Below are 13,823 nucleotides of genomic sequence, written 5' to 3' on the forward strand. Positions count from 1 at the left end.
TATAATTATCCATCTATAACATCAAAATCTACAGTTATCTATGTATCTATTAGGGGTGTCCCCGACTAAGGATTTTCATAGTTGAATCGGAATTTTCGAATCTTGACAATATTCGACTGATAGTCGAATCATATGTTTGGGGGCGGGGCAAAATACATTAACAAGAGTCAAGTCAGACATTCGACTAACATAATTACTGATGTTAACACACAGGGAAAATGTGTAATGAACACCTTGCAGATATAAACGTGGGAAATAATGTTTTATGTTTTGATGAACAGATAGCTAACACTTAACGTTGGCGAAACCATAACAATTAACAATTTTATTTTTATTTTTTTTTACAATAGTGCTCTCATTATAACGTTAGCCTAAAACGTTAGCAGTTAATGTTCTGCATTACTGTTCTGCATTACTGTACCGCTGCGTGCGCTGAAGATGACCATTAGAGTGACGCATTTGATAGCAAGTTTTTAATCAATGGGATTCAACTCATAATTTCATATTGAATACGCTTCGTTATTTATACAACATAATGTTAATATTAAGACTTGTAGGCTATTTGCAAAAAGGGTCCGAATACACATGAACATATCTGCGGGGCTGTGAATGCGAGCTCCTTTTGTGGACGCGTTCTTCACGAAATAATGTGCAGAAACACGGCAGCTAAACGTAAAAATTCATAGCATTTTAGTATAATGGTCTTCTCATTATAATAGTATGTATATAACAGTCCCAGTCATAGTTATTAATATTCTGCTTTGTAGTTTGACCTGCTCACGCTGTGCGCTGAAGAGATATCACCGCAGTACTACAATGAAGCGCTTGACTCAAAATGCATCTTATATCAGGTAAATAATATATCCACAATATATATACAGCGGCTGAGATGTTTTGAAATCACTTGTACCCTACCTGTTCGAAAAAAATCCAGTCTCTGCCTTTGTCAGTTTGAGTCTTGGTAAAGTTTTAAGTCCCTGGCGCCCAGATGCTCCTCTGTCGGTCACGGATTATGGAAAGTGAAACATAAATCTATAGGGATTATTGGATTTATTCACGCATTTTAAAATATTAATTTGAAGCTTCTTTCTTTTCAGATTCTTACAGCTTTATCATAATAGGCTGTATATTGACTTATTGAGAGAAAACCGGTAGTTCTGTGTGAAAAATGGCATAATCAATAACCCCCCCGTGAATATTCGACTGTTAGATTGGTAGTCGAATCAAGCTCCTCAAATCAAATCATGGGTTCGTCGACTATTCAGGGTCACCCCTAATATCTACATCTATATCTATACCTATCCATCTATATAAATTCATGTGTTGTAATATTATTTAAAAAAGTTCTTGGTTTCAAAACTCTGTGATTCATAAGTCTTTATTTTAGATCACACTAAGAAAATAAACAAACATGCTAGCAATGAGATATAACTGCAATGCTAGTTGCTCCATAAAAAAAAAAATTAATTTAATGTAAAAATTTTATGATTTAATTTTGTTCGTTCATAGTCTTTCAGGTCTTCAGTGCTGCAAAAATCAGATTTGTACATTACAGATACGAGTGAGCTCTCCATGTCCTTAGCCGCTCAGTGAAGAGTTTGAAGCTCCTATTTGATAATACTCCACATCCCACCAGCTAAACGGCCGACGAACACCATTATGAGAGTGTGAGGTGAACACACATATTGAACCCACAGATGACATTACGCCAGCCAGGGCAACACTGAGCCCTGAAGAACTTGGCAGAACATTAAACAATAACATGCTCTGTGTATGTTCTGGCTTCGGGGCAAGTGCACTGTGATACCTAAGTGTGGGCTGTTGCTTTTCTGTCTCCTAATAAAACCATAATAAAACTGTCTATTTACTGTGGGTGTATTACAGAGGTTTGTGCCCTTTCTGTTTACCCAAGTGTGCGCACACACACACACAAACACAAACAAACTCCTACACACCTGCAGCACAAGTAGCCTTTCTCCAACTCAATTCTTATTAATTACGCAAATGTATGTCAGCTGACGTTGCCAGTTGAATACGTGCAATGTAAACTGGCAGTCTCGTTGCGATGGCATGCATGCCTGTGCTTTTCTACGTCCTGTTGCGCAGAAAGCAAGCAGCACAGAGCTTTGCACCCCATTCCAAGCACTGATGAATATTGCAGTGTGCCACCATCAGGAAGGAGAGAGATCTTTTTCTTCTGCTGGTGCTTCTATGCTTCCAGATTGATCTCTTGTAGAGTGTTACATGGTCCCAAAGTCCTCCAGTTTTGCTCATCATGCGGTGTCAGTGTAATCCATAATGGATAAAAGCAAGCACTTTGCATTACTATTCATGCCTTTTCTCCTATTCGGTCGCAACGCATTATTATTTAAATTAAACCGATCCCGATGCCACCCTCCAACACAAACAGTCATTTAAATGCACTCAGACACGCAATCACATGTAAACACATACCAAAGTGGTCTCATTAGCAGGGGCATCCCTAAACTTAAATAACTTCGGAGGCTTAGCCCATTAGTGCCATGCAATGCAAAGCTGCCTGCAAGTAAATAATTCAAACTACAACTACTATTAATTTTTATCAAACACTTATGGTATGAATGATTAATGAATGATTGATTGATGAATTGGTTGATTGATTGATTGATTGAGTTTATGATTAAATTAATGAATGAACACACACACACACACACACACACACACACACACACACACATACATACATACATATATATATATATATATATATATATATATAATATAGGTGAGAGAGGGTGAGCTGAGCCAGTTTTTACTTATGGCGTGTTGTGAACATGACAGTAATGGGTCCAACTTAAATATATAAATACATTTCAGGATGTGGTGCATCTTTGGGAATAAACGCATTGGATCTAAAATAAACTGCTTTCAAAATATGGCTTTCCAGAAAATGTGGTTTCTTGGCTCAACTTGCCCCCAGTGAGGGGTAAATTGAGCCTAGTCAGAGGAAGAAAATTTAAATAAAAATGACTTCTTAAAATATTTGTGAGCCTTGGGATGGACTGGCCATCCTTGCATTGTGTTTCCCCACCTGTGACTCTGGGTTAAGACGCTGGGTTAAGCTCCAGCTCCCCATGACCTTAATAATGATAAAGCAGTTTGGATAATAGAATGTATGGATGACATCTTAAAAGTTTTATTTCAAAGATACAGTTCAAATCTTTGGATGCATTATTTTAATTATTTTTTCAGATTTGTCCTTGAACATTCAAAAATTACTTTGAACAACAAAAACAGTTTTCTGAACTTAAAATGTAAATGTAATATATATATATATATATATATATATATATATATATATATATATATAGTTTGAAACATGAATCACCATAGACATAAACTTGGAGAAGTAGCTACGGTTAGAATGTTCTTCCACGGGATGCGTGCAGTTCTGTTTTTTAACTGCGCCAAAATTTACATAGTGTTGCTTTAAAGGGGTCATCAGATACTACATGCACTTTTACAAGTTGTTTGAACTGAAATATTTGTTGGCAGTGTGTACACAACCACCCTAAAACTATAAAAATCTTTTTATATTTTTTTTATCTCGTTAAATAATTTCCTCTTTCTCAAATTGAGGCGATCTCAGATGCCTGTCTGTTTGTCGTCACACAGATAGGCCCCTCCCACAATAGTTTGATTGACAGTGGCGTTAGACCAGCCTTGAGTGAACTGTCATCAGTCCGCCATTGTTTCACCGCAAATCACCATTGAATGTTTGCAAATCGCCTCTATTAATGACAAGCAAGTTTCATGATGAATGTGGCTAAAGTAAACAGTCCCTCAGAGAGCAGCTCGAAGGGGGGGGGGGGGGTTCTGTCAGCAGAGCTCATTTGCATTTAAAGGAAAATGTTACAAAACGGCTTGCTTTGAAAAGAGCTGTTTTTGACAGGGTAAAAAGGGTTTTGTTGTACACTACCATTGAGAAATTTAAATCAAACTATGTTACAGACTCTTCATTAAGAGCCTAAAGAATTATACCAACTTGTGGAAAATGGGCATCCGCTTTATCAAGACTGAATGATGCTAATGCGGTTTCCAGTAGGTGAAAACTTTTTTTCATCCAATGGGCAGACAGACAGATTTCATCAAAGGTGTGAGAGGGTGGTGAAGTACAGAGCTGGGAGCTCAAAAAAAGTTCCCTGTAGGTAGAAATTCATTTTCGATGAAAAAAGCAGGCAGGCAGAACGAAAGTGGGAACAATCCCATGAAATTGGCACAGAAGGGCCACAAAGACAAAGAGTGCAAGTCTTTGTGCATGGAAGCCCAGCCATATGTGCTCACAATTCTGTGAGAAATGTTACGAACATAACAACAGTTATATATTTAGGGCTATGCCCCAAAAAAAAAGGTCTTGCAACGCCCCTGCATAGGTATTTACATTTAAAAATAAATTAAAAACTAGTGTTTCCAGTGGAAAGCAGTTGTCTGACACAATTTGAAAGTTTAAAAGGAACAATAACAGCCAATCGGAACATATATGAAATTTAACATACAGATTTTGGACCAATTAAACCGTGTGGTGGGCGGGACTACCCAGCATGACACTATATAAATAGAAACCAGGCAAGTTCTAACCTTTCTGTTTAACTGTTTATTTTAAGTATAAAAACACAATTGTGTAAGGTTTATTCTTAAAATAAAAATTACCTAAGAGGTTAGGAAAAAAAGAAAAATACATTGTCTGAAAACAAGTCTTTTGCAACTTTGCTTCTCAAGTAAATTAACCCTATTTAAAGGGTGCTTGGATATTTTCTACTAGAAGACTTGAGGAAAATAGCAATTAATGAAATGATTTTTCTGCAGTGTGAGAACACTCTCGCCCTCTCTCTGATCTTCCATCTCATAATTAACATGAGCTCTTATCCCATGGGTGCTCAGATCCATTCCATTCTTATTTTGGTGTCTTTTATTGCTATATGCTTGAGTTATTACAGATATTGACATTCAGACATTATTAACTAAACTTCATCAGTCAGATGGCAGGAGGGCTGACTCTTTTGACCCCTAAACCAAGAAATCTATGAGAAAGGCTTTCCGGCTTGCTTCCATGAACATTGATTTAGTCCGCACGTCTCGATTTTCCTGAATATATTATAAGAGATATTGTATTTGCTTAATCAGTGAGGAAGGCAGGTAACCATAATGTGATCTCTTCCAATAACTCTGAACTATTAAAGGCTAAGGCCTGTTATACTCCGTATGCATAAACAGCACATCAGCGAAAAAGCTACGTACATACATACATACATACATATATACTGTATATATACACGGGCACAGCAGATATAGAAAATAATCCCTTTAAAATAATCACATTTTGTTGTTTTGCAGCCTGTGATGAAGACACAGTTTTTGTTTCATCCAGCTGCATTTACTCAGTGCAACTTATAACACCCAAGTGAAAGATATAACACCAACACCAACATGTCAGAAATCACTGAGATGGAAAAATGATCACTCCCTTCTGTCAGTATTTTGCTGAACCATCTTGCTTTAATTACAGCCTTTAGTCTGTTGGGAAATGTCTCTACTAACTGAACATCTAGACTTTATTTGCCCATTCATACTGCTCAAGTTCAGTTAAATTTGATGGTGAGCATTTGTGGAGTCTTCAAGTCATTCCACAGATTTTCAGTGGGGTTTAAGTCTGGCTCTGACTAGGCCATGCAAGGACATTCACCTCTTTCTCCTTCAATCACTGTGTGCTCAGTTTTGCTAAGTGCTTTGGGTCATTGTCATGTTGGAAGGTAAACCTTCTTCCCATTGACTACTTTTTGGCAGAGGGCAGCAAATTTTCCTCAAGAATTTGACCGTATTTTGCACCCCCTGACAGGATATCACCACCTCCATGCTTTACTGGAGGAATGCTGTTATTTGGATGTCAGATAGATTACATTTCGTTATATTAAATTATTAATTTAACACATTTCATTAAAATACAAATTGAAATTTGTTTCAATTGATTTCCAGTTCATTTTTGCCTATATAAATGGGATTTTTGTATTAAATGCATGCATCATCTTTCAAAAAAAGATCCTACATTTTATTAATAACCTTAATATAATATTACACTATAGGGCTGTTACCAAGCAAATGAAATCAGTAACAACAAAAAGTGGTCTTTGCATTACAGAAGTAACAGAAGCAGCTGAAGTGGCATTTAGATGCATTTACAGACAGTTTAATGAAGCTGAAATGTAACATGAATGCATTTACACTGCACAATTACAACAGCATAAATAATGTTACGAGCTTGGTGTTATAAATATATATACAGGTGCATCTCAATAAATTAGAATGTCATGGAAAAGTTCATTTATTTCACTAATTCAAATTGTGAAACTTGTGTATTAAATAAATTCAATGCACCCAGACTGAAGTAGTTTAAGTCTTTGGTTCATCTTACACACAGACAGGCTGCACAAGCCACTACTGCCACAACTTTGTTAGTGTCAATACATTATCCATTATAATAAAATTCATGCTAACTGTGTTTCTTTTCCACAACACTGCACTGCTTGCATGTACATTGTCAATAATGTAAACTCTTGGTTGACCGGGGAAATAAATACATGCAAATAAATGCTAATACTTGACGTGAAAAAGGCCAAAAGTTTACCCTTGCTTGCAGCAAAAAAAATCACTGCCGCAAAGATGACAGCCGTGTAAAACCGACACTGGTGGGGAAAATGAGAGCTGCTAATTGGGTGAGTCTCTTGCCAACAGAGCCTTGTCTTCATCTAAAAGACCAGTAATAGTGACCTTTGTCCCTTCTTTCCCCAAATACCCTCCAAGACTGCAGAGCACCGCAGTCCTGCTCAACAAGTTACCCAGCTGCATGTGACTCACCAAGTAAAACCCGAAACCGTACCACATCCCTGCTCACTGGGAAGCTCTGCAGTCATCAAAGCAAAAGATATTTATAGGGCCAAACAGCAACAAAACAACATACTTGACACTGATTTGAATGGCAGACGGAAAAGAATTCAGTCTAAGCAAGTCTTTGGGCAAACTAACTCATGTGGGTGGTAAACTTTAGCGCGATCCCTTGCGAGCGCAGAGAATTTAATGAATTCGTGGGGAGCCAACCACAAGATCATTAGAAGACAGTGTATGGATTCTAAACAGCTTTTTTTCTATAACAACAACCAATTAAAGAGGAATCATGATGGTAGAAGCTGACATTATGTTCAGAATTTTCCACAAAAGGTCTTGGGCTTGTAGTGGCCTTTTGATCTCACTGAAGGTAGGGCTACAACAACATTGTGCTCGTTTCCGAGAAAAGTTTAATAAAATGCTTAACTGACTGTAGAAAATGCATATATCATTGTGCCTCGTAAGTACACTTCTTGTTTTGGTCTATGGGAGAGAAAGTACTATCCAAGGGCAGCCTAAAAGAGAGCTTTTTCAGACATCATTCACAGAACAGTACATTCTGCTTTGAAAGAATAGTTAACCCAAAATCGAAGATTTAGTCATTATTTAGTCACCTTCATGTCATTCCAAACCTGTATGACTTACTTTCTTATATAGATATTTTGAAGAACATTTGGGGCCAAGCAACATTGGACCCAATTGACAAACTGCAAATATACATATTTTTTCTGTGAGTAAATGATAATTTTCATTTTGTGGGTGAACTTTTCCTTTGAGTTATATCTGTTAAATATTACAGAATGTTGGATTGACAAAAATTCTGATTTAACTTTTTGGGGGGGGGGGGGGATTTATAGTATAATCTATTTCAGATAATCCCAGCATGGAAAAAAACAAACAAAAAAAAAACACCTGAACTGTGGATAGTCACTTTAAACTGACTGTTCTCCACCAGAACAAGCTGCACTGTACACCAGATCATATGCCAAACGTCTGGATATCCAAGACTAATGATACCAGAGTAACAATAAAGATGGATCTGCTGGTTCAGTCCCGGTTTTACAAAACTGTTACAAAATATTACATTCATTGATCTTGTACAACCAGTTTTTATGCTTTGAAAACAAATTCGTTATGATTTTGTTATAGTTCTTATAAATTCTAGTATTCTAGTTTCTAACAAATTTTCATAAATTAATAAAATAAAAGAATTAAATGTATCGCCAACAAATTTATGATTTTGTTACAGTTTTCCAACAGAACTGTTTTAATGAACTTATGTGGAGTTAGCTGTATTTCTAACAAACATTCAGAAATAAATAATTAATATCAAAATAAAATATAAAAAAGGTTCTGAATAATTTCATTATAGCTACTAACAAAATTGTTTTAATGAATGTGGATTTAGGATACAGTAGCTGTACAATTTCTAGCTTTGCCATTTCTAGCATATATATATATATATATATATATATATATATATTGTAATAATTTTTGTTGCATCCTGAATACAAACACCAATTGTGAACTTGAGCAAGGAGTTGTACTAGCATTCTGAGTGGAAACGCTTCTAACCAGTGTGGACAAAATCCAGATGTCTATGGCACGGTGCATCACTTAATCCATCATTGAACCGAAAATGCCCAAGTGTCATGATATCACTTTAGTGAACATCATTGCAGAGGATAATAAATATTCATTCATTCTGTTGAATGGGCTTAATGCTGTGCTTACAGTCCCTGCGGCGGACCCAAGTATTCTCCTCCATCTAAGTGGCATACATTTTTAATACTTTTTATCACATTCAAGGGTGTCGAGAAACAACTGTACGGCATTCAGGACCATTAACCACTCGAGGAGCCGAGATAACATTCGCGTTAACAGGTGTTAGCGTGCCTCTAGTGAAATGGCTCAATGGCTTAGGTAATTCAAATAAGCAGAACGCGCAACTGCAATTTGTTGCAGGCAGTCAAATTTCACATAAAGCTTTCATGCCATGGGCAGACCAACAAATTAACCCTTGGCAGGAGGGGTTGAGAAACTAAGGATAAAATCAATAATGAAACTGAATGAAACTAATGAAACTAATCTTTTTCTCAATATTTTCGAGCATGTCACGATTGAACTGTAAATCACCCTTAAGATTGTTTCCTGTTGGGGTCGGCCACACGCGACTGACCTTACAGTTGAATATTCAGAATCATTCCCATACGACCAAGCCCACACAGAGCTCCATGATCTTTTTCTCAATCCAGCTGCTGCTGGGTCACTCCCGAAGGCTTGTCTCACTGATGTGTCGTTCTCACAAACACATATATGCAACATGGATCCAGCCCACACAGGCAGCGACCTGCTTTGGTTTACTCACCCTTTTGCCCTCGTTCCCTGGTGCTCCTGGCTGACCGGGCAGGCCAGCATCTCCCTGGGGATGATGGGTAGAAGATCAGGGTTTCAGTTTTCAGAAGGAATTGCAGCACATGAAGCAGGCTGGTCCAGATCTAGGTTTCCACCTGTCCATGGTCATTAATGCCCCCCAAGACATGATTACATCCAGAAGCAACATTTATGTTAAATAAATGGACATAGCAGCTGGCTCTGCATGGACGGGTTTACATGCCCACACTTACTTAAGTGCTGAGAGACAGATGTTCAAACTAGAGTTGTTCCGATTCCGATACTAGTATCGGAAATATCTCCGATACCACAACAAATTCTGGCATCGGCATCGGCGAGTACATGAACCCATATACCGATCCGATACCATTTTCAAGACCTAGTTATGAACGCTAGCTTTGCCTAACCGCTGCACGGTTCTTCTTCGCTGCTCAGAATGCATTGCAAACACAGGACGATGTGCTGTAATGCCACAAGCAACCCCTGTTTAGAGCAGCGAAGAAGAAATGAAAACGCGTTAGCAGCACTGATCTATATATGACTGGATCGCTCATCGCGTTCTAAACTGCCAACAGACAGTAAAGCCGCTTCTATATTACAGATCAGTGGTTAGCAGTATGTCCGCTGTTTAGCAGTATTTCAGACTGGACCAACCAGACAGTAAAACGGCGACTAGGGATGCCACAAGTACTGGCACTTCACTACCAAGACGGTGCTGAAAATTTTAAAATGTGATGATACCAGCGTCTCTGTAGAACCGGTAGTAAGTTTGAGTATATTCGTTACCCGCAGCTGCGTTCAGTCGCTTCCGTGTTAGTCTAAGCGCAGGGCTCCAGACTGTAGCCGAATATATATACTAGTGTCTGTGAATATTAAACTGCAAAATACTATTTAAATATTACTCCTGCAAAGTCTACATCTCTGTGGGAGACGGGCGCAGATGCACGGGAGCTCGCTGTTTTGTGGCCTCTGCCGTGTGTCACTATATGAGGACATGAACGCATAAACCGTCACTTCATGAGAATTTAACGTTTCATTTGAGAAAACTGTCATATCATAAACACAGACACTCAAAGATCTTCATGGCGAGTAAATTGACAATATATTAAGCTACTGTTGTAGCCTACAGTAGATTTAGCTACGTCTCTATGTAGTAATAATACGTCTCTATTAATAATAATAATTATGCCTAGACGGTTGCTTGTTTTTACTTGTTTTGTTGTAAAGAGATTATCTGATTAATATAGAATTTTTTATATTCCTAGACTTATTTGTTGCAGTTTTTTATACACTAATATTGTAAAACTAAAATACTAAAATACCTTTTTTAGTTTGCGGTGTTAGATTTTTGGCTGCATTTGAAGTTCTTTTTCGCTTAAGAAATTAAATAATATTACTGTCAAATTCATGTCAGATAATAAAAATACTGTAATAAATACAGTAGTTAACCATGTATTTGTTCATGTTTTATCAAGGGATAAGTCTGCACACCATAAATTAATTCTAGAAATTTACACAGGGCTAGTAGTATATACAGCTGTATATACAGATACACACCCAGGTATCGGATCAGTACTCGGTATCGGCCGATACCCTGAGCCCAGGTATCAGAATCGGTATCGGGAAGAGAAAAAGGGTATCGGAACATCTCTAGTTCAAACAGCATGTTGCAGCTCATGGGTGAACTTCATTATGGAAGACAACCAAATAAAATGATGAAATAAATTGAAGAAAATGTTGTTGATAAGCTTACCCTTTCTCCGGGAATTCCTGGGGGACCCTGCATACACACACAAACACAAAAGAAATACAGACTCTTGGAATATTTTAAATCACTTAAATTTGTCTCCAAATAACATTTTCAGGCTAAGCTTTATTTATCTGTATTGTTGTTTAAAAGTTTGAGATTCATAATTTTTTTTAAATGTTTTTGAAAGAAGTCTTAAAGGCAGGGTAGGTAAAAAATGTATAAACAACTTTCTTCCAAATTTGTTTAAACTTTCTATATATATCAATGCATAATTAAAATGTAAGTACTCTGATAAAAAGAGTATAAAAATCGACTCTAGACCGTTTAATCTGTATTAAACACAGCTCATTATTTCCATTCAGGACGAAACATAGGATTGGCTTAGGCGACTGTCACTCTCTCGCAACCATGGCAACTACCCTTTTGCCACACATGACCTGCCCACTTGCGCGCGCACGTTTGATTTGAGGAATTCAAGAGAAACAGCAAGCAAAATTCACAGTACCGGCCTATGCAGTTAGTGAAGGCAAACCAAGCAAAAAAAGGAAGACAGGAACAGTACAAGAAAAGGCAATGAATAAAAAGTCTTTGGATAAACAAAGAAATAAAACGCGAGTTAATATCGGCATGGCTTTCCAGCGATGGCGAGAACTGAGGGAACTCAAGGGGCTGAAAAGTGACTCCTTGATGGCTTTATTTCTGCTGGACAGGTAAATCTTTCTTTTTGTATTTTGATCATACATATTTTTTTGTTTATTTTTTCATGAAGCATGTGTCATTAGCACACGTAGCTGCATAATATAGCTAACATAACATTACTTAGCGAGCCGTAGTAGAGGCTTTGGAAGGAGCCCAGAAGGGAGGGGGTGGAGTGAATGGAAATAATGAGCTGTCTTTTAAACAGTCGTGAGAGGTCTACAGTCACTCGATTTTTATACTTTCTTTTTCAGAGTACTTACATGTTAATTATGTATTGATATATAAATAAAGTTTAAACAAATTTGGAAAAAAAGTTTTTTATACATTTTTTACCTACCCTGCCTTTAAGCTTAGAGACTGCATTTGTTTAAAAAAAAATCCAGTGAAAGCAGTAACATTGTGAAATATTATTACAATATAAAATAACTATTTTCTGTTTTAATATATTTTAAAACGTAATTTATTCCTGTGATGCAAAGCTGAATTTTCAGGCAGTCTTCGATGTAACATGATCCTTTTGGTACACAAGAAACATTTCTTATTAATGTCCATAACAATTTTTTGTTCAAAAGCATTTTTATATGAAATATACATCTTTTGTAACATTATAAATGCCTCCACTTTCACTTTTGATCAACTTATTGCATCCTTTTTGAATCATTTCTTAAAGAATAATTCTGTAAGAAAATGCATGACACAATACTGTCTTTTTAGAAACCGATAGGAGAGACCAATCACAATTTTAAACGTAACAGTTACAACGATGCCATCATTTCTGATTACATTTTGACTGCTGAACATTCTAACAATTAAAATAGCTTAGCTGAAATTAGCTACATAAGATTTTGAATCTGTGCATTAAGGAGTTTTAGTTGTAATAGCTACAGAAATTTCAGAAGGAGCACGATCAGATCTTTATAGCTGTGTTTAATTAAAAACAGGCTTTCGCTATGAATCATCAAAATTGATAATTCAAATAAAATCAAGTAAAATTCAAATAAAATCAAGAAAAAGGTGGATTTCAGTAGTTAGTGCTGCCTTACAAGCACTTTAATAAAATTATCAAGACAAATCTGTCAAATATGCACTGCTACATGGCGAGAAAAAAAAAAATGAAATGTTTACCTGGTCCCCTTTTTGAGCTTGCTGTTCAACCTAGGAGAAAGTGGAGGACAAATTACAATGTGTCTCATCAAAGAAATACAGCAATTAACTTCAGCTGTTAACACTGTTAGAACAAAGGTCAGGAAAACATATCATTACATCACATGAACCACCGGAAGGACAAACGCACCAGTCACATATACACAAGACACACATAGACGGCCTTCTTAGATGCAGAGTAAAACACTGTGGTGTCATCTTTGAGCTGGCATCCTCAAAAATACTGGCTAAATGTTTTTTTTTGTTTGTTTTTTTAAACTTCAAGAATTTCAGCTGCTAAAGCTTGTTAAATGTTTAAGTCTTGAAAGATTTACAACTTGACTACAAGAGGGAGTGGTGATGTGGCAAGTGTGTTGTCGGCTCTCACGTTTGAATCCCTGGTATTCCTGCTTGTCCTCATAAAATGTAAAATTAGCATGAGTAAATAACTGTTACACCCTGATATAGTTCCGCTGGGGTTAGTTTAATGTTTATGATATATAAAGAGGCAGAGCTGTATTACTATATCCTCACACACGAAAAGCATACATCCCATTCTGGTGTCTTATGAGATATGAGATATGATGTGTGGAATGACATGCGCTCTACTAGCAGGACACGTCTAACCTCCACAATCTGTCCACACTGCTGTTGGTTGCCCCTGACTGAGCATATATGGGCTCTTGGGGAGGTCGTGGCCTAATGGTTAGAGAGTCGGACTCCCAATCGAAAGGTTGTGTGTTCGAGTCCCGGGCCGGCAGGAATTGTGGGTGGGGGGAGTGCATGTACAGTTCTCTCTCCACCTTCAATACCATGACTTAGGTGCCCTTGAGCAAGGCATCGAACCCCCAACTGCTCCCCGGGCGCCGCAGCATAAATGGCTGCCCACTGCTCCGGGTGTGTGCTCACAGTGTGTGTG

At 37.3% G+C, this 13,823-nt stretch overlaps 1 protein-coding gene across 1 annotated transcript in view; it reads right to left on the reverse strand.

Annotated features, from left to right (window-relative positions):
- The window catches only part of LOC132110288 (collagen alpha-1(XIX) chain-like), a 112,510-nt gene that overhangs the window by 46,966 nt on the left and 51,721 nt on the right, over positions 1-13,823 (reverse strand). The window contains exons 12-14 of the mRNA XM_059516859.1: positions 12,887-12,916; positions 11,066-11,092; positions 9,287-9,340 (exon numbers count right to left, since the gene is read on the reverse strand). Coding sequence (XP_059372842.1) covers positions 9,287-9,340; positions 11,066-11,092; positions 12,887-12,916 — 111 coding nt within the window. The remainder of the gene's footprint in view (positions 1-9,286; positions 9,341-11,065; positions 11,093-12,886; positions 12,917-13,823) is intronic.

Source organism: Carassius carassius, chromosome 30, assembly GCF_963082965.1.
Source record: "Carassius carassius chromosome 30, fCarCar2.1, whole genome shotgun sequence".
Classification (NCBI taxonomy): domain Eukaryota; kingdom Metazoa; phylum Chordata; class Actinopteri; order Cypriniformes; family Cyprinidae; genus Carassius; species Carassius carassius.